The following is a 22,699-nucleotide window of genomic DNA, read 5'->3' as shown; positions in this document are numbered from 1 at the left end:
GGATGTTTCGGTTATTGTTTCAGCTTCAGATCCTGTTTCTGTTTCATATTCCCATTCACTTTCATCCTCTGTTTGGGTCTCAACTTTTTCAAGAGTACCCAATGCATACACTGGCACACTTGGCCCTCTAACAATTCTTAATAAGGCTTGTTTGGAAACTTGTGAACCCTCACAGTCCTGTTTTATGTCGTTCGTTATGTCCTTGTATAACTCAAGTTAAGCCATTAAAGGTGCAAGTGTTGATGTGATGCTGGCTTTATCAATGAGAGAAGAGCATTCCTCCAAATGAGGTTTTGAGAGATTGTTTTAATCTTGTAAGGGAATTATCAAATTCCTCACGTGCTTTCTCAAGCCTATAGTTCGTAAAGTCTGTTTCAACAAATGACTCTTCTGTAGAGAGTATGTCTTCCTCTTGAAAGGGAAAGTAGTAATCTTCTAAGCTTTGAATTTTGGTTGCTCTTTTAGGATTGGCATTATGAGGCTCAATCACAACTGATGACCTTGTAAGACATTCAACTAAGCTAAGCATGCTCTCTTGAGCTTGCTTTTTGTGTTTCGCATACGTCATGTGATCATTATTATCCATTTGGGGTGGTTGGGTGGGTTCTAGTTTCTTGATTGGTCTATGTGGTGCACTGAGTGAAGAGTAAGAACTTGTTTCATCCTCACTTAGTGATGTACTAGAACTTGTTTCATTTTTTAACTTTCTTTGGTTTGTTAGTTTTTCATTATGTTTACCCATGCGACGAGATCGAATTTTCTTTTGGGTTTTTGTATCCTATGTTGTACATATGGGTGTTGAGGTTTGTGTGGTGGTCTTTGATGTGGATGCTTTTGCATCTTGTATAGCTTTTGGCTCTTTTGTATTTATGTCCCCTTTTGGGTTGATATCCTATATAGACTCCTTTTCCCTATCTTTTAATTCGACCTTGGTTTCGATAGTTTGTTATCCTTTGTTTTTCTTGGTTTTAGAAGGTTTTGTTTTCTCTTTTCGGTTCTATTTTAAAACATGTTCTTCTACCCATGTTGAGGTATTGTCTTTTAAGTTCTTTTTGACTATTTGTCATGCCTTGGCTTGTAAGCATGTAAGCACATTTAAGGGCACCGTGGACAATTGCCCGTTTTGTACACTTAAGATGTTAAGAGTTGTATTTTGTGAGATAAGTTGCATTGAAGCAACTCGTCTTGGACAATCTTGGAACATGTGATCAATGCCACATCGTTCACACATTGGTTCGCAAGGTGTCAGTGACTATGGGCATGGAAGTATTCCAAACTGTGTAGTTTTCTAGCTTGTGAGGTCCATGACAATAGAAACACTGAAGTGTCCGACTAACTGCTTCTTGAGCACTTTCTACCCTTTGGATTCTTTCTGTCTGGTGCACGGGAGATGGAGGTTTTGAGTACAATTTTGTGAGATCCCTATCCCCACTGCGCAATGGATTCGGATGCTAGCAGCGAAAGTAGCACATCTTGCGAGGGGTAGGGTCCCACACTCGGGGCCTCACCCACGGATATCCGGACAAGAGAATAATCCGTCGGTTTATCCAAAACCAAAACCGAGAAAACTTCTTTTACCCGGAAAGCACGAGCGATTCCACCAGGATAACTTTTACTCTAACGTAGTCAAGACCATTTCTGATCAAGCTGATCCGACTGTATCTATAAAGATACTTGGTCAGATCAAGGAAGAAACTTGCACTTGGATCATTGGGATCAATGCTTTTTTCCCCATCAAGAGGCACAGCCGTTGATTCCTATCCATAGAACAATTACTATCCGGGATTTACTTTATCTATCATAGTAACAGAAATTGAGTCTCGATTTATGGATCCATCAGTCCAGCCTAACCCCATCCAGTCCCATGGATTAGCCAACCGCCCAACCACTGTAGTAATGGGATCCAATTTAGAATTTGATTTTTGTCCCAGGTACCAGGGAAAAGAGTTCCCAGGCCCCCTAGCCAGAGATGTTCATGCAAAAATAAAACTAGTCACACCACTTACACACCCAATATGAAATTGCCTTTTTCACAGATTCAACCAGTTTTAAAACAATCCTTTAATGAACCATAGTATCACTGATCACAATCTTCCAAATCATCTGGTTGATTCTTAACTTCCCATCATTCCTTCATCAGAGTATCTATGGCATCATTGGAACCAGAACGCTCACCACCTGTCCACTCAGGGGCCTTTTCAATAGTTCCTAGCCCATAATACTCGGCAATATAATCACTTATCAAGATGGACTCTCCGTTGAAGATCAACAAGATCAACCAACAGATCCATATAAAGAGCCATGGACTCATCCATTGAAGACCAGCAAGGTCAATCAATCAGATCCATGCCCGGTTTCAGAAAACAACTCTTACTCCTTGTTCCAATATCTTCCTCGACACACGTGTGGGTATCCTAGGCGACCCAGAGCCCGAACACCGTATGGTCAGCACCCTCTAGGATCCTTCGCAGGTGACCTAGCGCTTCACTCATAGGCCGCTTCCTTGGTCTCTCATCCACCGTACCCGGAAGCTCACCATTTAAATCGAACCGAGGCTGGTCAAGACCTCGGTCGATCTTGCTACGCGAGACGTTCTCCATTGACTCTCCGTCAGCAGTTGCAACTTTAATAGTTAGGTCTTCATGACCTTAATCCACAAGACGGTCAAAATGCTTCCCCAGCATTCTTGACATAAAACAGTCATTTACAAACAGTCACAAAATACAGTTTCTAAATCAAACTCTCGTCTTTCCACATTATCTCTCCTTAGTCCACATTACTTATTCCACATTCCATTCAATGTGTACTCATTCTCATCCATTTCCTCATATCGACGACGACACATTAATTCACATCCATACATTCACATTCACATCCATACATTCACATTCACATCCATACATCCACATCTACATGCATACATCCATTTTCACATCCTCATTTATACATCCACATTCATACATACACATCCATATCCACATCCATACATCCACATCCACATCCACATTCACATTCATACATCCACATCCACATTCCCATTCACATCTATACATCCACATCTACATCCACATACATACATACATCCACATCCATATCTACATCCATACATCCACATCCACATTCACATTCACATCCATATATCCACATCTACATGCATACATCCATTATCACATTATCATTCATATATCCACATCTACATACATACATACATCCACATCCACATTCCCATTCACATCTATACATTCACATCTACATCCACAGACATACATACATCCACATCCACATTCCCATTCACATCTATACATTCACATCTACATCCACATACATACATACATCTACATCCACATACATACATACATCCATCTACATCCATATACATACATACATCCACATCCACATTCCCATTCACATCTATACATTCACATCTACATCCACATACATACATACATCCACATCCGCATTCCCATTCACATCTATACATCCTCACATCTATACATCCACACACATACATACATCCACATCTACATCCACATTCACATCTATGCATATTCATCTTCATGCATACATCCATTTTCACATTCATACATCCACACTCCCATCTCCACATTCACACATCCACATACATACATCCATTTCCACATTCCCATTCATATATCCCCATATGCCTTCACATCTAATCTTTTACATCACATCCATTCTTGCCCTATCACGACCCATATACATCTTATCCTATCACATACACTTCTTACCTCATCTCATACACATCTTATCACATCTTAATTCATCTTATCACCTGCTAACTTATTTCATAAGCATCTTATCACCTCTTATCACATCTTATACACCTCTTATCACATCCTATCACATCTCATATCTATTTATAGAATACAAGAGAATTTTTATATTTGATATAAGATTTCTTTACACATTTATTTAAGCATAAATTCCATTTAAGGAGATTAATACTTTCGAAGTAAAAATCAATCTTTTATGCATCTTCATATGCATAATTTCATTTTAAATGAAAATGATACTTTTGAATTAAAATTCAATCTTTTATGCATCTTCCTATGCATAAATTCAATTTGGATGAGAATTGATATTTTTGAATTAAAAATCCATCTTTTATGCATCTTCCTATGCATAAATTCAATTTAGATGAGAATAACGCTTTTGAATTGAAATTTTATTCTTTTATGCATCTTCCTATGCATAAATTCAATTTAGATGAGAATGACACTTTGAATTAAAAATCAAACTTTTATGCATCTTCTTACGCATAAATTCAATTTGGTAGGAATTACACTTTTAGAATAAAAGAATTTCTCTTATGCATCTAAGTTATGCATAAAATCCATTTATGATGAAAATCACACTTTTAGTATAAAAAGAATATCTTTTATGCATATCTCTATGCATGAAATCCAATATGATAAAAGTAACACTTTTACAATAAAATAATCAACTTTTATGCATACCTCTATGCATGAAATTCAATTATGATAAGAGTCACACTTTTATAATAAAATAATCAACTTTTATGCATACCTTTATGTATGAAATTCAATTATAATAAAATCACACTTTTATAATAAAATAATCAACTTTTATGCATACCTTTATGTATGAAATTCAATTATAATAAAAGTCACACTTTTATAATAAAATAATCAACTTTTATAATAAAATAATCAACTTTTATGCATACCTTTATGCATGAAATTCAATTATGATAAAAGTCACACTTTTATAATAAAATAATCAACTTTTATGCATACCTTTATGTATGAAATTCAATTATAATAAAAGTCACACTTTTATAATAAAATAATCAACTTTTATGCATACCTTTATGCATGAATTTAAAATATGATAAAAGTAACACTTTTGATATAAAAATTTATCCATTATGCATACTTCTATGCATGAAAATAAAAATGATAAAAGTAACACTTTTGATATAAAAATTTATCCTTTATGCATAATATAAAAATTCAATTTCTCCATGATTACAATGAAATTCTTTTAATTAATCTAGGATGATAATTCCTAGAATATGGTAGGAAGTCCTCTTTTCATGCTTTGAATGAAATCATTTTGTGTAAATTTTTATAAAATTTTGCCATAGCTCCGCTGCTATAACTGATAAATCTCAATTATTTTAAAAGATAAAGCTTATCTTTAAGGGAATGATTAGAATGATTCCTAATTGGACCATTAATCCATAATGAATTGAATCAAAAATAATCATGAAATACATAAACTAAAAGCATAGAAAAAAAATCATTAATTTAGTCTCAAGCATAGATTAATCTTGGATTAAGGAAAAGCTTTATGAAAAGATTCATTTGGATTGAGAATGGGTCATGAGTATGACCATTTCTTGAGTGAAAGAGAGAAATTACATAAAAACCATTAGAATTAAGCATAAATAAAAATTTATGTAATTCTTTACTATCATTAATCAATTAACTTCAATAGCATTCATCAAATTATGTAACTCTTCACTACCATTCATCAATTAATTTCAATAGCATTCAAAAACCATTCCAATTAAGCTTCTCAAGCTTGAGAGGAGTTGAGAAGAGAGAAACATTGAGAAATTATAGAAAAGATCAAAATTTACCTTTTATCTTACAATTTGCTTGATTCTTTGTTCACGGTAGAGGCCCCCAACCAATCAATTGGTTTAGTATGTTGATGGAGCCACCAATGGGGATTGAAGAAAGAGGGAAGTGTCAAAAACTAGTGAATTATTAATGAATTCACAGTTCTTGGCTTCGGTGGAGTAGAGTAACAATGCATTAAACATTGTTGAGTTTCAACAAAGGGGAAGGCCTCTATTTATAGGAAAAAGTGAGCTCCTAACCAAACAAACTGATTCTAGAATTTTCCAACTCAGTTTGGTCAATTTTTGACCATTTTTAGGTCAGTTGAGCTAACTTTTTGCAACTAGACTTGAATTAGGAGAGAGGAGAGACTTGAATTAGGAGAGAGGAGAGACTTGAATTAGGAGAGAGGAGAGATTAAATATCTCAATTTTTATGAGTTTAAAACTCATTCAAGCATGTGAAATATGCACCTCCTTTAATGGACTCCCCTTCCTTACATATGTGTCAAAATGGAATCATTATACCCAAAATATCTCATATTTTTAATATTGCTCATAGTTTTTTACTAATAAACCTTATACATTTTCAACTCTTCATCTTATGTGAGCATTTACTCATTTTTGGATACCCAAAATATCTCATATTTTTAATATTGCTCATAGTTTTTTACTAATAAACCTTGTACATTTTCAACTCTTCATCTTATGTGAGCATTTACTCATTTTTGGATACCCAAAATATCTCATATTTTTAATATTGCTCATAGTTTCTTACTAATAAACCTTGTACATAGTCAACTCTTCATCTTATGTGAGCATTTAATCATTTTTGGGTATCTTCTGTTACAAATTGGATTTATCTCCTCCCTACACATGGATTGATGCTATTGGCCCATAGGAACCTTAATTGGACCATAATCCAAAAATTTCTGAAAATCTAAATCCTTAGGCTAAGGTCCTTTATATCCATTTCCAATAAATTCCAATTGCACATTGGAAAGTTCTTTTTGAATTTTTATTTTAGGAGAATTCATTTTAATAATATGAGAAATTTTTTTATCTAAAAATATTCAAAATTTGAATATTCTCTCTCTAGAATATTTTCTCTCTCTATGTCAAAATAGGCAGAGACAAGATCTTTTATATTTCTGAAGAGGGGATTGATTACAGGGGAAGATGCTAGACATCTTGAGAGGCTGGGGAGGAATCTTACAATTTTGGATGAAGTGGGACACTTTTTACTATCATGGTCAAAGGTTTTATAATATATGCAGTATAGAAGAACAGGTGCCTTGTATGCACAATGAGGATTGGGATGGTCGTATTGATTGCATTCAAGACAAGGCATTTTGCTCCTCACTATTAGAGGCATTAAGGATGTCTGGTTTTGAAGGTTTTCATCTTGTCTTATAGGTGACTGCTTTCTGTAATGTTTTAAGCAAGGCTACATAAAATTCTGGGAATGTCAATTTCGAGATCGATCTTTCTTTTGCCATTACTTCACTTGGTTTGGATGAGGAACACCTCGTAGCATGATCACTTTCTAGCATGTTGTCATCTAAACGTATTGCTTCTTTACAACATTGATCGAATGTTTTCGGATTGGATACAATGATCAAGTTGTGTAAGCTATTATTCTTTAAGCCCATCATGAAACATCTCTTGAATTGAACATCGTTTAATTTTTCCCATGGCTCACAACGTGAGTCCAAGAGTTTTATCCAAAGGACAAAGTCTCTAATGGATTCATTTGGTTGACGCTCAATTGAATAGAGTTTTGTTACTACACTCCACCTATCACCTTGTCTAGAAAAGCATGTATAAAGGCCGATTTCAAGGTTTTGAAGTTGGTCTTGATCGCTAGCGCATCAATGTGATGAACCATTGAATAGCTTTTCCCTCTAAGCATAAGTTCAACGCATGTACCTTAGTGGGGCAGTTGGGGTTTTCGAAGGCTTCACATCTCTGTTCAAACATTTGAAAAAATTGAACAAGGTCTGTTGTTCCATCATATTTGCCCATAATTTTAAAAATTTATATGGCCGTATTTCTGTATGAGTCACTGAGGCCGTATGTGAGTGCTCTTGTGTGTTGGAAGAGACTCACTGAGTCCTTGGGCCACCCCCATTTCTAGACTTTTCAGTATGTCCAAGGTGTGGGAGTCCAAGAAAGGGTTGGTACTTATAGGACGTACAGGAATGTTAGACAAGGGACCAAAGCCCGGTGGGATCGAAGTCATAGGGGGTGTAAAACCAGATGACACACTGGTTATAGGCATGGCCAATGGCATTGGGAGGTGAATTTGTGGCATAGTTCTCAATGGCTCGAAGATGTCAGCCATTGGGTTCAGTGCTTGTGTAATCCCTAGCAATCCCTCTATCGTGGCCATGTTAGTGCCTAAATGCTCCTTAATGAGTAATCACAAATTTTTTTTAAATACTTTCCCACAGCCCATTACATCCTCAAGAGGCTTGGCGTACTCTTCGTTGGATCAAATGGGTGTCTATTTGCCCTAATTAGCTTAGGCGCTATACGCACGTGAACGACCTTAGAGATATTTTTCGAAAAAAGCGTATCATTTGGAAAATTTTGGACTCAACTTTGGGCCCTCTAAGAAGTGCCAACAACTAAGCTTAGAGAGAGATAATCCAAAAAGCCTAAAAATAAGGTGAAATTGATTTTGGCATATTTTCTCTTAGCATTTTCTTGAGATATAGAAGATATATTTCTATTCTTAAATGTACATAAAAAATGATAAAATATTGTCAGTTCTCGAAGTCTTCAATATCTGTTCATGTACTATATGTACTACGTGAACAATGAATTGGTCAATTCTCCAAGTTTAATGGCTTATATGTCAAAATCTCTACGTACAAGCCGAAATAGAATATTTCTTGAAATTTGAACCAAGGATCATCCAAAAATAGTTCGAGTTCCCTCCCTGGAAATTTCATCTCAAATTTCGAAGGTTTTCGACTTCCCTCCCTATAAGAAACTTTACCTCAAATTTCGAAGTTATTACATATCAAAGTTTGCAGGTATTGGTACCTTTAAAATTAAGGTTTTTCTTGCAAATTAGTTGGACTCTTTACTTCTTTTTACTATTTTGGCACCTTTCTCTTTCCATTCAGATTTTTCTACTAATCAAGAGCAAGGAGGAACACAGAGAGAATCAAGAGGATGGCAGAGGGATTAAGAGCAAGGAGAAATACAGAGAAAAGAGACATTTACAACCTGCACATCGAGCTTGAACATGAATATGAACCTCTAAGTAAGAAAATTAAACCTAATACTTTGTGTAATGCTTCTAAAGAAATGTTGGGGATGCAAGGGAAGAAAAACATAGATTTATGGATTGATGGGAGGTTATATTCAAAAGACCCTTTTAGAAACTCCACCCCCCATTTAGGAATACGACATCTCTGCTTAACTTTGTTGGAGATGGCTATAATGGGCTCCTAGGATATACACATCATTTGGAAGCAACAAGCAATGTTCTTAAATTAGAAAGAGATTTGTTTGAAAAGGAGCACATTCATTTGAAGAAAACCATGGAGCATTGTGTGTAGAAGTTATTAAGCAATAAGCAAACCATTTCAGGGCTTAAAAAACAAATGTCTGAATTAAGACATAAGAAGACCTCATTAGGTCTCCGTAAATGACCAAAAAAACTAAGGGATATTGAGCAAATGAAGCTAGGAGGTGGTGGCATCAAGAAGAGAATACATGCAATCAAGTAAGCTCCTTTCTATTAACTGGTTTATTGTTTCTATTGTGATATTTTATGAATAGCAATCATTATTGCATATGTTCATGTATATCAATTTTTGTATTTCAATATGATATCAAATCATTATTGCACCCTGATTCAACAATAGAACCTTCTGGCGCACATTTAAGTCTTCTTTTAGATCGCCAGTATACAGAAACATTGATGAACAAGAAGAAATATAAGAAGGTCTCAAAAAAGCAAATAGATAACTTTTTCGAAGATAATCAACTCAATCCACGGGACATCCAGACAATACTTGATGAGGTTGGTATATCACACAGAGGGTACTCAGCCATTTATAAGACTTTACAGGAAAAGATAAAGGATTCTAGTATAAAAGGATCATTATTGCCACATCCTTCTTTGGTTTAAAAAAAGCGTAAACAAGTAAACAAAGAGGTACTGCAAGCACTAGGAACCCCATTTCATATTGAAGACACCTATGCTGCACCAATAGGAGATGTGGTCTACAATAGATACAATAATATTTTCTACGACTTGGAGGCCTTACAATCATATGCTGTTCAGTTGTTTGAAATTACTCCTGAAGAATGTGATGGTGTCCTCAAATTTGTGCTAAAGCTTGACGAGTGTCAAATTGTGAAGGAGAGAAAGTTAGAAAGGGTTACCATCACACTGATGAACAGGGCACTTGATACATCTATTCTAAAAGATGATCCTAGATGGTTTAGTGTTCAATCTGAAAACAATATATTGTCGTTGGGATCGTTTGAGGTAAAATTTATTAGGCTCGGATATGTTTGTGAAAAAAGAATTACATATAAAAAACACTAATGGGTGTTGCATTCCTATGTTTCTTATGTATTGTAGGTAGAATCAGAGAATTTTGATGTTCTGCATTGGGTCTTTCATAAGACATCGATACCCGAGATCATCAGCGCGAGCAGAGAAATGGTAAAATATTGGATGTGGAAGGCATGGGACAATATAAGGTGAAGTGGCATATGGCGGGTGATCTTAAAACTCTGAAATGTATGCACAATGTATCAAAGGGTGCCAATTCAAAAAGTCCCTGCTTATATTGCATGTGCAATACAAAGCTGTTTGATAAGAGGTATTGGAAGAAGGCACCGACGGTGGATAGGCACTTGAAAGACCCAAACTTCAAGCCAATTCTCGATATTCCATTGTCAAGTGTCCACATTTGTACAATGCATGCTCTTTGTAGAATCATTGAAAACTTCTTGTTTTTATACATATGTTTTGCATAGACTCTACAGCCCAATACAGCAAAGGTTACATTCATCAAAGCACTAGAGAAAGTTCTATCAAACATTGGTTTGCATGGTGGACATGCAAAAATTGAACAAGATGAAAAAAGGTCTAAGGATGGGAAGAATGTACCTAAGAAACCTTCCATTGAGGGTGTAAAGCAAGAAGGTTTCTATTTGAACCAACACTAGAAGGTCATAGAAGAAGACGATCAGTGCAGATCATAAAATACAACAGATGGAAGTGCGTTCACAATGCAGTTCTAGACCACGTAGACAATGGTCAAGCAAGAACACGGAAAGCCAAGGTGTGGAAATCTCGACACTATGTTTAAGTTCTGTGACAAGAAAGTGTGGACGAAGGAGGACCATGAAATATTTCAAACAGTGCTAAATGATTTCAAGAGATCAATGATTGATGCATGGACGGATCAACACATCACCCACTATATGGTATTAGATTAATTATGCATTGAACTAGTTTTTATAATGTATATTAAAAAATATACTAATTATTGTATTCTTTTATTCTCTTGAAGTATATTATATACCATCATACTCCTTGGTTTGCAAAGAAGTATGGTAGTTTATCAATATGGTCAACCCAGGGAATGGAGAAAACACATTATCAAGCACGCTCCGGATATTTCAATCATACAAGACATGGTGGAGGAGCAAAAAAAGCTAACTGTTTAGAGGAATCAGTGGACATATAGGAAGCTTGTACACAAAGCCAAAAAGAAGCAGCAGTTCAAAGCATCCCAAATTAATCAAGCAGTAAAACTTGTGAATAAAGAAAGAAAACAAGATATATGGAGGAGATCTAATGCAAGTATTAAGCATGCAGAATGGCGAGTAACAAAACAAAGAAATGGGAAGATTTGGATACCCATAGGTCCATGATTAACATTTCAAATTCAGAAATGATCATATGCAAATTGTCATGACATTACACGAGAGAGAATATTATTACAAGAGATAGGAATATTATTACACGAGAGAGAATATTATTACAAGAGATAGGAATATACTACTACTACTTAACCTGCTCACTAATATCCTCGGGTGCATGAAGCCTTGCCCTTTTTGAAGATGGCTCTGCAATATCCCGTAATAACTGGCAAACTGGAGGAACCCTCAATTTTGTGAATCTCAGAAGTCCCTTTTGCCATAATCACTTAGCATATTGGGATCCTTAATCCCACACACCAATCCATAAGCAGTATAGGCTAAGTAATATTTACTCCTTAGTGCATAGACTCTAGGGGCCTGCCCAAAGATTCACAATGCTAACTGCTTCTCCAAAAGCATGACTTTGTCTGCATTCCACCTGACAGGATATGCCCCAAGGTATCTAGATAATGTCGATTACATTGTCTTTCGAGAATTTCTGGTGAAATATAATGAATTGTGGAAACTTCAATCAGTTTATGTACTCTCCCAGTGCTGAGTCCATTCTGAGTCCTCCCATGCGTTTGCCTGCTCTGCGACAGAGAAACTCATCCTCAAACACAACCAGCTGCAAAACAATATTGTCGATGAGCCAACACAACAAATAGAATAAGCTACTCAGCATGATAAAAAGTAATTAACAAGTAAACACACCTTCTGATTTTTGTCATTAACAAGTAAATCATTTGTCCATATATTGATTGTTGAGTTAGTGTCTTGGACTGTCTTGATAAGGGCACCCCTTCCCTTCCCATGTGTGAAGTATTATATCTTTCCTAAATAGCCTGAAATTCCCCTTCAGTGGGAAGGTTGGATTCATAGCTTTTTGCATCCTTGTACATCATGGATAATGTGTCGGCAACAAATTTGAACTCACTGTCCTTGTTGACATTTGAATCCAATAAGAGATACTTATCCAAATCTGGATCCACAAAATCTTCATCTTCCTCAAGATTCTGTGCAATGATGGCCAGACAATAGTCTTCCCTTATGTCAAAGAGAGCTTGAATATTTGTAATTAACAAATATTCTTTGTTACCAATAGGAAATGTGGGAGTAGTGGGGTTGGAATGTCCCCTGCTTCCTCTATCATAGAGGGCTGCTCGTCACCTATAACCACTAAGGTGTCTTCTCTTCTGAGCGCATCAATATCCAACTGCTCACTTAAGTCCCTCTCTGCAGCCAAGTTTATCTCCTCCTCTGCAATCTCTTGAACTTCATCTTTTGCTCTTGGAGGTTCCTCTGGCTTCTCCTCAATTTTTTCATTTGCAACTTCTTCATCCTCAAGGAGCCACATGCAGGTAGCAGATAAATCCATAATGGTAAGCAACAAGACGACACTTTTGAGATTGTGAATGGGGCACTTACTTTGTGTCTTTTTCTTATCATCTGGCACCTTTAAAACATCCCTGTTCAACTTTTGTCTCAGGGTTGTTGAAGGCATGATATCATTCACGTGTACGTACTGTAGGCCGTCAAACATGACTGTACCACTCAAAGTAGTCTACTGAAATCGTTGCCCTTTCTCCTCAAGATACAAACGAGCAGAAATGATCATGTCTTCGATGGAGATATTGAAATTAAACATGTAGAGATTTCAGGATGGCGATGATGCCATCAAACTTTATACAGGAAGTCGAACAACTTTTCATCTGGGGTTTCTTGAAGGCCAACATCAGACTCAACCTCAATCCTGAAAGGTTCCATCTACAAGCCAAGAAATATGTCAGGATGACAAAAGTTCTGTGTAAGATAATAAAGGATTAGTCAAGATCAGTATAACGCGATATGCGTTGGAGAAATCTCACTGACATCTCTAGTCGCGTTGTAGTAATTTGATGAAATATTAGTGAGAAAATGAAATTGCAAGGAAAAATGTGCCAAAATCACTACAACACGATATGTGTGGGAGAATTCACAAGGAGCCCTCTCTTCACATTATAGTGATTTGATGAAATATTTCAAAGGCAATGACGATTGTAAGAAAAATCACTAACTACGAGAACGACAGTAGGACAAATCACTATAACGTGATATGGGTGGGAGAGTTCTCACCGACTCCCCTCTTCGGGCTGTAGTAATTTGATCAATTATTTGTAAGGAAAAAAATAATTTCTTAAGAATCTAAATGATGAAATCTTTGAAAAAGAAAAAAAAGAACGACAGTAGAACAAATCACTATAACGCGATATGCTTGAGAGAGTTTGCACCAAGACCTCTTCTTGCGTTGTAGTGCTTTCAAGAAATTTATGCAAGAAAATTACCATTGTGGGCAAAATCACTACAACACCATATGGGTACATTAGTTCTCACCGAGATCCCTCTTCGCGTTGTAGTGATTTGATGACATATTTGGGAGAAATAAATTAAATTCTTAAAATTCTAAAAGCAGCAATCTTTGATGGAATATTTATAAAACAATTATACAACTTCGGCCAAATTGAAACACGAAAATATTCAAAAACATACCGCGAAATTCACTAGGAGAGCAAGAAGCAACCAACGAAGTTGACTATAGGAGAGCAAGAAGCAGGGTGAAGGTGAAGACTGCGAGAAAAATTGCACGAGATGACTGTGAGAAAAATTGCACAAGAGCAAGAAGCAACGAATAATGAATGTTGGTCACCTTTATCCACGGAAACTAACAGTCTGTACACGTGGCAAACATGCATGATGGCACACCACGTCCTCTGCGCACATATATGATGACACGTGTCAAAATTTGATTGATCGTAATCATCATGAGTACGGCCCCACGTCCTCCTCGGCACATGTGGACATGCTCTTTTGCATGTGTGTCGTGCTTGTCCTCGGTAAATGTGGTACTCGTCCTCGATAAAAATGTCAAGTGTCCTTGTCTTTTGCCGCAGTTTCGTTCTGCCTTCTTCAGCTACGTGTATTCCTCTGTCGTGCCTCATCTACGCCATCTCTACGATTTATCAAGCAAGCGTCCATCACTTCAACATTTTCCCTACGTAATTCTTTGGTAAGTTATCAAGAATTCACTCCTGGTCTTAAATGTTATATTCAATCATATATATCATGTTTTACCTACGTTCATTAGATATTGGGTCAAACAAAAGGCAATGTCTGACAAGTCACCACGATGCGAAGAATGAATTACGATTTTTTTTTATGTAGCCATATCGCGTTATAGTGTTTTGTGTCATGTATGTTATCTATTAACTATTTTCATGACATACTTTGTGAAATGAAATGCTCTGTGCAAGAAATCACTATAGCGCGTCGAGGGTATGACGATTAGGTTTGATATGCCTCTATCGCACGACGATATAGTGATTTGGACCTATTTTATCATCATAGGTGTTATTAGGTTATATTGGGAGACAAACAAAAGGCAATGCCTTAAATGTTATATTCAATCATATATATCATGTTTTACCTATATTCATTAGATATTGGGTCAAACGAAAGGCAATGTCTGACAAGTCACCACACGACGCGAAGAATAAATTACGATTTTTTCTGATGTAGCCATATGGCGTTATAGTGTTTTGGACATACTTTCTTGTCGTATACATTGTTTTGTGTCGTGCATGTTATCTATTACTTATTTCCATGACCTACTTTGTGAAATGAAATGCTCTGTGCAAGAAATCACTACAGCGCGTTTAGGGTATGACGATTAGGTCTGATATGCCTCTATCGCAATGTAGTGATTTGGACCTATTTTATCGTCATAGGTGTTGTTAGGTGTATTGTTCTTGTGTTATTTTGGTAAATGAAAGGGTCTCTTTAAGAAATCAATACAACGCGAGGAGTTGATGTAGATTTTGTGTGAAGTACCCATATCACGTTGTAGTGATTTAAAGCTAATTCTTTATCCAAGTTAACTTTTTCAATAGTTTTTGTATTATTGTCCTATGTATTTATTGAGAAGCTTATTATGTAACATTATGACTATTTTCAGATGGCGCGTACTAAGAAGACTGCAAGGCTCTCATCTACAGATGATCCTCAATTAGGTAGAGAAGCTAGTTCGGGAAAGGAAATTTCTGCACTGCACTCAATGAGGAGACGCAGATACGACCAGCATAGATCCGTCCTTCTTGAACTAAGGAAGGTGGAGAAACATATGCATTGCGCAGTTCTAAAGTTGCCATTCCAGTGTGTAGTCCGGTCTATATGCGAGAATTTTGGCATTAATATGCGTTGGCAGGCCTCTGCCGCCCTAGGATATTTGTAAGAGGCTGCGGAAGACTGGCTTGTCGAGTTTTTTCAGGATAGCTATGTCCTTGCCGTGCTTGCACACAGTCACTGTGATGCCGAAAGACATGAACTCACTTGGTTTGCTGAGGTTTAGATATGACTATATGTTGGAGCCTGCCCTACTTAGTGACAAGAGAATGAAGGGAATTTTGGAAATCCCATCTTTGACGAAGAAAGTTAAGATCACAGAAGTGACAGAGGCAAGTCATTCACGTGACACAAGGCTCAACGCACAAAGGATTGGTGACCAAGCCAGGATGCAGGAGCTCCAAGAATTGCAGTTAAAGAAATCAGCTATTCGGGAAATGCATAAGTCGAATGTCAGAGCTTTGAGTTATTTTGTCCCCTCGTTTCACGTTAGACTTTCGGTGTGAGGCACCGCGCAATTTTTCCCTTTCGATGCGAAGGAGATTTATGTTTTGTCCAATGTTTTGAGGGAGGTCAACGATAGGATTATCATAACGGTTCATAGGTTTGCTATGCCCTTTTCATCATCGTGATTGTAAAGTGGGTTGCTTGTCTAAAGTAACTAATGTAATGTAATCTTGTGCGGCTTGGTTGTATCAAATCTCCCATTCGATGTTCAAAATCATGTATATATTCCTCGGTTCTTAATGCACAACATACTTCATTAGTTAATGCATGTCCATGGTTTAGCTTGATAAATTTCGATGTAGCTCAAATAATCCTAATGGCATACAATGAAGAGTAAGTGACATGCAATCTCATTTATAGTCTTAGTATTGTGACCTATATTTACTATATATTTTTTATGTTACTTCTGATACTCCTAAAGGTTGCCCTTTGGGTGGTTGTAAAGATCATGTGGCACTTCTAATGATGCTGAAGCACCCCAACAATTGGGGTGGAAAAAAATGTTATGCTTAGGCTTAACTTGGATTTAGACTTGAAAATCACTAGAAATCATATAAATGTAGGGATTTATAACTAAAGTTTACAAATTTCATCCCTTCAAATTAAAGGCAAAGTCGAATTCCAACCGAAATTTTTGAATGTCAGCCGGGAAATTTACACTCCAAAATATTTTAGTCTCGTGACTCATTTTTGAAATTTTGCTTTTCCATGCTCGTCCTACACAACATACTACGTTTCCTTCACCTTTTGTAACCATATTTTACAAACTCCCACTTCTTCACATTTAGCCAGCAAACTTTTCTCACATTGTTCACCCTCCTTGCAAACTCCACTTATTTTTAGCAAGCATGCTCTTCAAACACAATGGTTAAACATCAGTTGCTAAGCATAAGGTTGCTCACCACTATGGTCGTTGTTGATAACACTTGCCTCCTGCAAAAGTCTTTGTAAAGCAGCTTGTTATCATACAACATTTTGGATAGGTTGCAAATAACATTGACATTGGCCAAGGGATAGGATAGTGGATAAGGTTGGTGAAGGCCCTAGGAAAAGATTGAAGATTGATACACAGACAAACATTGTTCTAAAATGAATGAGAGAAGTATTCAGTAGTGAGCCAGCTATTGCCAAACATGCATCATCAGAGGACTTAGTTGGATCCATGGTATTCTTAGGGTCTTCTTAGGACCCTTATGGAAGCGAAGGCATATGCCCAACAAAGCCTTTTATGTTTGCTATCCCCACCACCCTATTCTCTATAATTGGCCCATGAGACTATAATTGTTGCATTGACATTTATTGTGATAAAAGGTGCATATGGCATCACTGAAAGTCCAGAAGAGAATAAGACACGAGAGTCTCCACTAGAGCATTAATGTGTCCCCTTAGACAAGGAAACTATCATTTATCAGATACAATTGTTACAATTCTTGCAATCTCTTCTAGACCCAATGAGATAAAAAAGGTCCTCCTTGCCAGTGAGAATGTCTGCCTATAATCTCCTAAAAGGTCTCATAAATAGCCTTACCCCATGTAGTGTCACTAACCTAGAGCAAGCCGTAGTCATGAGGGTGCCATGTGATCATTGTTTCTCAATCCAGTCTCAAGTGGGGTACATCTGAGCACGTCCTCATCCCCATCATGGGTCTGGCTCATCTCCATCATGTGTCTGGCTCATCCCCATCATTGTTTCTCAAGCCATTCTCAAGTGGGGTACATCTGAGCACGTCCTCATCCCCATCATAGGTCTGGCTCTATGTAGAACTGCCCTCTGAAAATAGGATATTAGAAGGTCTGACTATAATCCTCTCATGTAATTGTGAATCTCTCGAGTTTGCCCCCCTCCAAGAATGGCCCATGAGACCAAGTGTAAAACAATGTCAAAAAAGTGCTGAAGTGGAAGATGCCTAGAGCATACCCAGATTATCTTACCAATAAAATACAGGGTCCAGTTAACTGAAATACAATATTCCACCAACCTAAACAGATTTGAGACCATGCTCCTCTATTAGAGCTGCCCACACAGTCTTCAAGACAACAGGGTTGCATAGGTGGCTGATGATCTCATCTTCTATGTGTCCCTACCATGCAAACAGCACACCCTATCACCAATGAAAATGGTACTTGATATTGACAAAGAAAAATGTTTACATATATAAGGTAGTGAATAAGTCCCATAAACCTAGCAACATCTCCTTTGCCAGAGATGTATCAGAAAGGAACCACTTCAAAGTGAAACAAATAGGTGCATATGATTGGGTTGCACCTTCACAAAGCTTGGCATGTAGATGCCAGCTGGTCCATTAAGTCCTGTAAACACAAATCATAAAGAAAAGCACTGCTATTTGTAAGATAATGCCTACGTGCTCACCCGTTTCTTTTCAGCAGGCACCAGCCACTCGGTTACTTAAGTAAAGAAAGTGTGTGTAAGCATCAAATCCGCAATGTTAAGAGGGTGCGAGAGATAAAAACCTCTCAATACATCAGAGCCAAGGCTCTCTCCAACTTCAATGAGAAGAAGGCAAGTGATCTGTCTTTACACTGCCAAGCTGACAGAGGAATTTTTAGAGCCCTCTAAGGATAAAAGCCAAGCCTCAACATCAGCAGCACTAGCAGTAAGCCAGCCAGATTTGCCCTCCTGAAAAGGTGCCTTCATCTCCTGCAGTAGTGTCAATATGAATGTGCTCATTACAGGGATAGACTCGTCAGGGGTTAACTGAATGCCCACACCGACTTCAATACTGAGCAAATGAGGGAGCCCACCACTTTCCTCCTGCAATGCAGCTCGCAGGCTGCTCACCCAGCCTTGCAAAGCAGTGCGAGCAGCTCCGAAGGAGAGTGTGCGCAGCTTAAGGCACCACTCTACAGGAGACCTGGCCTGCAGATCTGTGTAAAGCCCAAAAGAGACTGCAATAGCTAGCAATTCATGTGCTTGGTCAGCCGATTGCTTCACCCAGCACAAATCCATCAACAAGTTGCAAAAAGGTCTTCTACAGTCCTCCGAGGCCCCGCTCAGCATAGCTCGCATGTCTTCTTTTATCTCCTCTCTGCTGAGACCTTCTTTGGACAGATTTTCCACAACGTTTCTCAGCTTTGGGTACACCATACCAACCCTGTCAAGGAGAGGTAAACTCTCCTGAGCCCCTGCCTCCTCACACATAACAAGCACAGTGAGTAAAGCCCCAGCCAGCATATGGTCAAATGGTACATTTGCCGCCTTCACTTCATCAAACAATTCCAATACACCCTTGAAATCCTTCTTCCTACCATATCCTTGGATGAGACCCATGTAGACGGGCAAGTCAATTGTTCGACCACGACTTACCATTTCCCTGGCAATGCGCCTGGCTTCTTCAAACTTTCCTCCCTTCACATACATATCAACCAGAGTCCTCCACGTCCAGTCGTCAGGACGACAAACTTTGGAATTCAGAAGCTCTTTGCAGATTTTCTCACCCTCATCCACCTTGCCTAGCTGTGCACATAGGCTGAGCAGGGTGTTGTAGACCACCGAATCCATTATCCATCCCTCTTTCTTTATCCGCTCGTACAATTCAAAGGCCTCATCAGCGTTTCTGGTTTTTGCAAAAGTTCGGAACATAAGGCTGAGGGTTATCGGTGAAGGCTTCAATCCATGCCCCAGCATGTCATTGAAGAGCCGCAGCACTTGCATTGACCTTCCTGCATTTCCAAGCAAGGAGATCAGGGTGTTATAGGTTACCACATTGGGAACCATGTTAGCAGCTCGCATTTTCTTATACACCTCCCACATCTGGTCATAGTCTTTCTGCATCCCATGCAGCTTCATAACCTGGGAGTAGGCAACGGCATCACAGGGCCGAATCTCCTGTTGCATTTTGGAGCAGAGGTCGTCAGCCTCCTGCATGCGACCAGACTTGGCAAGGACATCGATCACTGCACTGTAAGTGACAGAATCAGGTGGGCAACCGGCCTCCTGCATCCTGGAAAACCAGTCGAGGGCTTCGTCCTGCCGACCGCACCGAATGGCAAAGCTGATGATTGTGGAGTATGTGATGTTGTCAGGTGGGATGCCATTCTGGGTCATCTCTTCGACCAAGGCCTTGCCAGTCTCCCACTGCTCGGCTTTCCTGAGGATTTTGAGCATGACATTGTAGACATAGGAATTGAGTTGGAAGGACTTGGATTTGAGCCACTTGAAAAAGAGGAGGGCGCGGCGCCACCGCGTTTGGGCGTTAAGGATGGCAACAATATCTTTCGATGTGAGGAAGCTTACCTCGTCATCGAGAAGGGGAGCCAGGCTGAAGTCAGAGTCCTTCGCCTTCTCGAGGAGGGCAAGGGTGTCTCTGACGGCGGAGACGCCGGGGCCAGGGGGGAGGCCGCCCACACTCCTCCTCCTTTCTTTGGGGGCGGAGTCACGGGCCTTGCGGCGCGTGGGGGAGGTCCACACTCGCAATGGCGGAGGGCTTTCCAAGAACTCTTTCGAAAGTGGTTGCAGCTGGTCTGCCAAGGTATTCTTTTTCCTCTGCTGTTGCTGATCTTTAGAGAAGGGCTTCTGAGTGGAGGTGGATGGAGGAAGGGTCGATGAAGATGGAGGGGACGAGACTGTGCTGCTGCCTCCGCTGCTGTTGCGAATGGAGATACAAGAAGCCAAGCCCATGGATGAAGTAGCTGCTGCTGCCGCCATCGCCCTGGCGAAACTATCAGCTAGTTCCTTGTATCACCACTGAAGGAGAAGCCAACCTTGTGTATACCTTATCCTCTCTTATAATTACATTTTCGCTTGGAAGTAGGCATATTAGTGGAATTTATCCTTTCTTATAATTACATTTTCGCTTGGAAGTAGGCATATCACTGGCATGATCCATCTCCGACGAGCAAGAGATCACGTACTCGTCTTCGGGACACCAGAGGAGAGATAGACCTTATATCTGAAGCTCATTTTGACTCTCATGGTCCTCAACTTGGTTACCTGTATATGAACAGCCATATATATCCACCTCGGAGCTCCTGAAGCACTTACTTTTCTTTGAAGAAAGCACCGAACTTGGCATACATATACATCCGGCATTCCAACCCAAGTGATTTACCACATCAATTTTGTTAGTGGTGTAAAGAGAAGTAAATTGTGTAGTTTCTGTTAACTTATGAGCCAATTTATGTGCATATCAATGATGATGGTTTTGCATGGGGCATTGATCTACTTTTTTGTCACTCTTTCTGACCTGACATTTTTGTGTGTGGATGGTACAGGATTTACTAGCTATGTATTGGTTTCTGGGCTAGACTCTACCTTCTGTGTTTTCCTTTCATGTAGTCATAATGAGAGTGAGAAGGCACCTAATATGGCAATATATTGTAACCTTCATTTTTTATTCATGTTGTGGATTGATTTTCTACAATACCACATATGTTAAGATTGTCACCGCTACATAAAACAATCTTCAAGCGACTGCATTATCTCTCCTTGGAAGCCTATACTCCTCACCTCCATCTGTCCAAAAATATATATATAAGATAAATAACATTAGCTATTAAAAGATATAATTTTTTAAGAAATAAAAACTGAAAGATAAAACCTTACAAAACTCATTCAATGGATCAATTCCTGAGATGAATGGCGTTTGAACAAGCTTATAGACAGCAAATCAAAAATTTATGTATTTTCTAGTGCCTATGCACCAAAAATGTAACTTATTAGGCTTTTTCTTAGTCTACAAACATTACATGTGCATGAAGCTGATCCACAATCATTCACAATCTTAGATTGTAAATTCCAAGCTCTGGTTGTAAGTGTCTGGATCATACAAACCTAGCAATAATCTAGGTTCAAAAAAATCCCTATTTCAAAATAAATGTATCAATAAAAAATTATATTTACAATTAAATGCAATAACTACATAAAAAGCAAGTTTGTAAACCATAATACACCTGTGCACTCTAATATAGTTCAATCATTAGAGATGTTGTTGCTTGTCCTTCCCAAAACGGGGGGTCTACAATTGAGCCATGAAGATTAAATAAATTATGGTAAACAATGATGACTATATTATAGCAAACATTAAGACAAATACCTTCAATATCTTGTCTGTCGCCATAAATAATAAAAACGATCTCCTTACCACATTCATCTTAAGCAATATTACCGATTATATCAAATACGACACTACACTTCTCTAATCATTTATGCAAGATTTTGATGTCTCTCTCTCTCTCTCTCTCTCTCTCTCTCTCTCTCTCTCTCTCTCTATATATATATATATATATATATATATATATATATATGTGTGTGTGTGTGTGTGTGTGTGTGTGTGTGTGTGTGTGTGTGTGTGTGTGTGTACATATATGTATACACACACACACACACACACACATATATATATATGGACGTTAAGTATTTAGAACCAAACAGAAAAATTAATAATATAAATGAAAGAAAGTCAAAAGCAAAATATTTGCTTATCCGAATGTTATAAAAGCAAAGATGAACTCACCATGCCCCAACGACTATCTCAAGAATTTGAACCACCCCTTGAGCAAGAGCTGGGG

At 38.2% G+C, this 22,699-nt stretch overlaps 1 protein-coding gene across 1 annotated transcript; it reads right to left on the bottom strand.

The window, feature by feature from the left end:
• Window positions 1-18,274: 18,274 nt before the first annotated feature.
• LOC147607208 (pentatricopeptide repeat-containing protein At5g46580, chloroplastic-like) lies at window positions 18,275-20,936 on the bottom strand. Its single transcript, XM_086791608.1, has one exon. It carries the CDS (start codon window positions 20,835-20,837, stop codon window positions 18,708-18,710), a length of 2,130 nt encoding a protein of 709 aa, XP_086647734.1. The 5' UTR covers window positions 20,838-20,936; the 3' UTR covers window positions 18,275-18,707.
• Window positions 20,937-22,699: the final 1,763 nt, after the last annotated feature.

This window comes from Cibotium barometz, chromosome 56 (assembly GCF_041138505.1).
Source record: "Cibotium barometz isolate CiBa-2024 chromosome 56, ASM4113850v1, whole genome shotgun sequence".
Lineage (NCBI taxonomy): Eukaryota > Viridiplantae > Streptophyta > Polypodiopsida > Cyatheales > Cibotiaceae > Cibotium > Cibotium barometz.
This window is presented reverse-complemented; position numbering and strand designations above follow the sequence as displayed.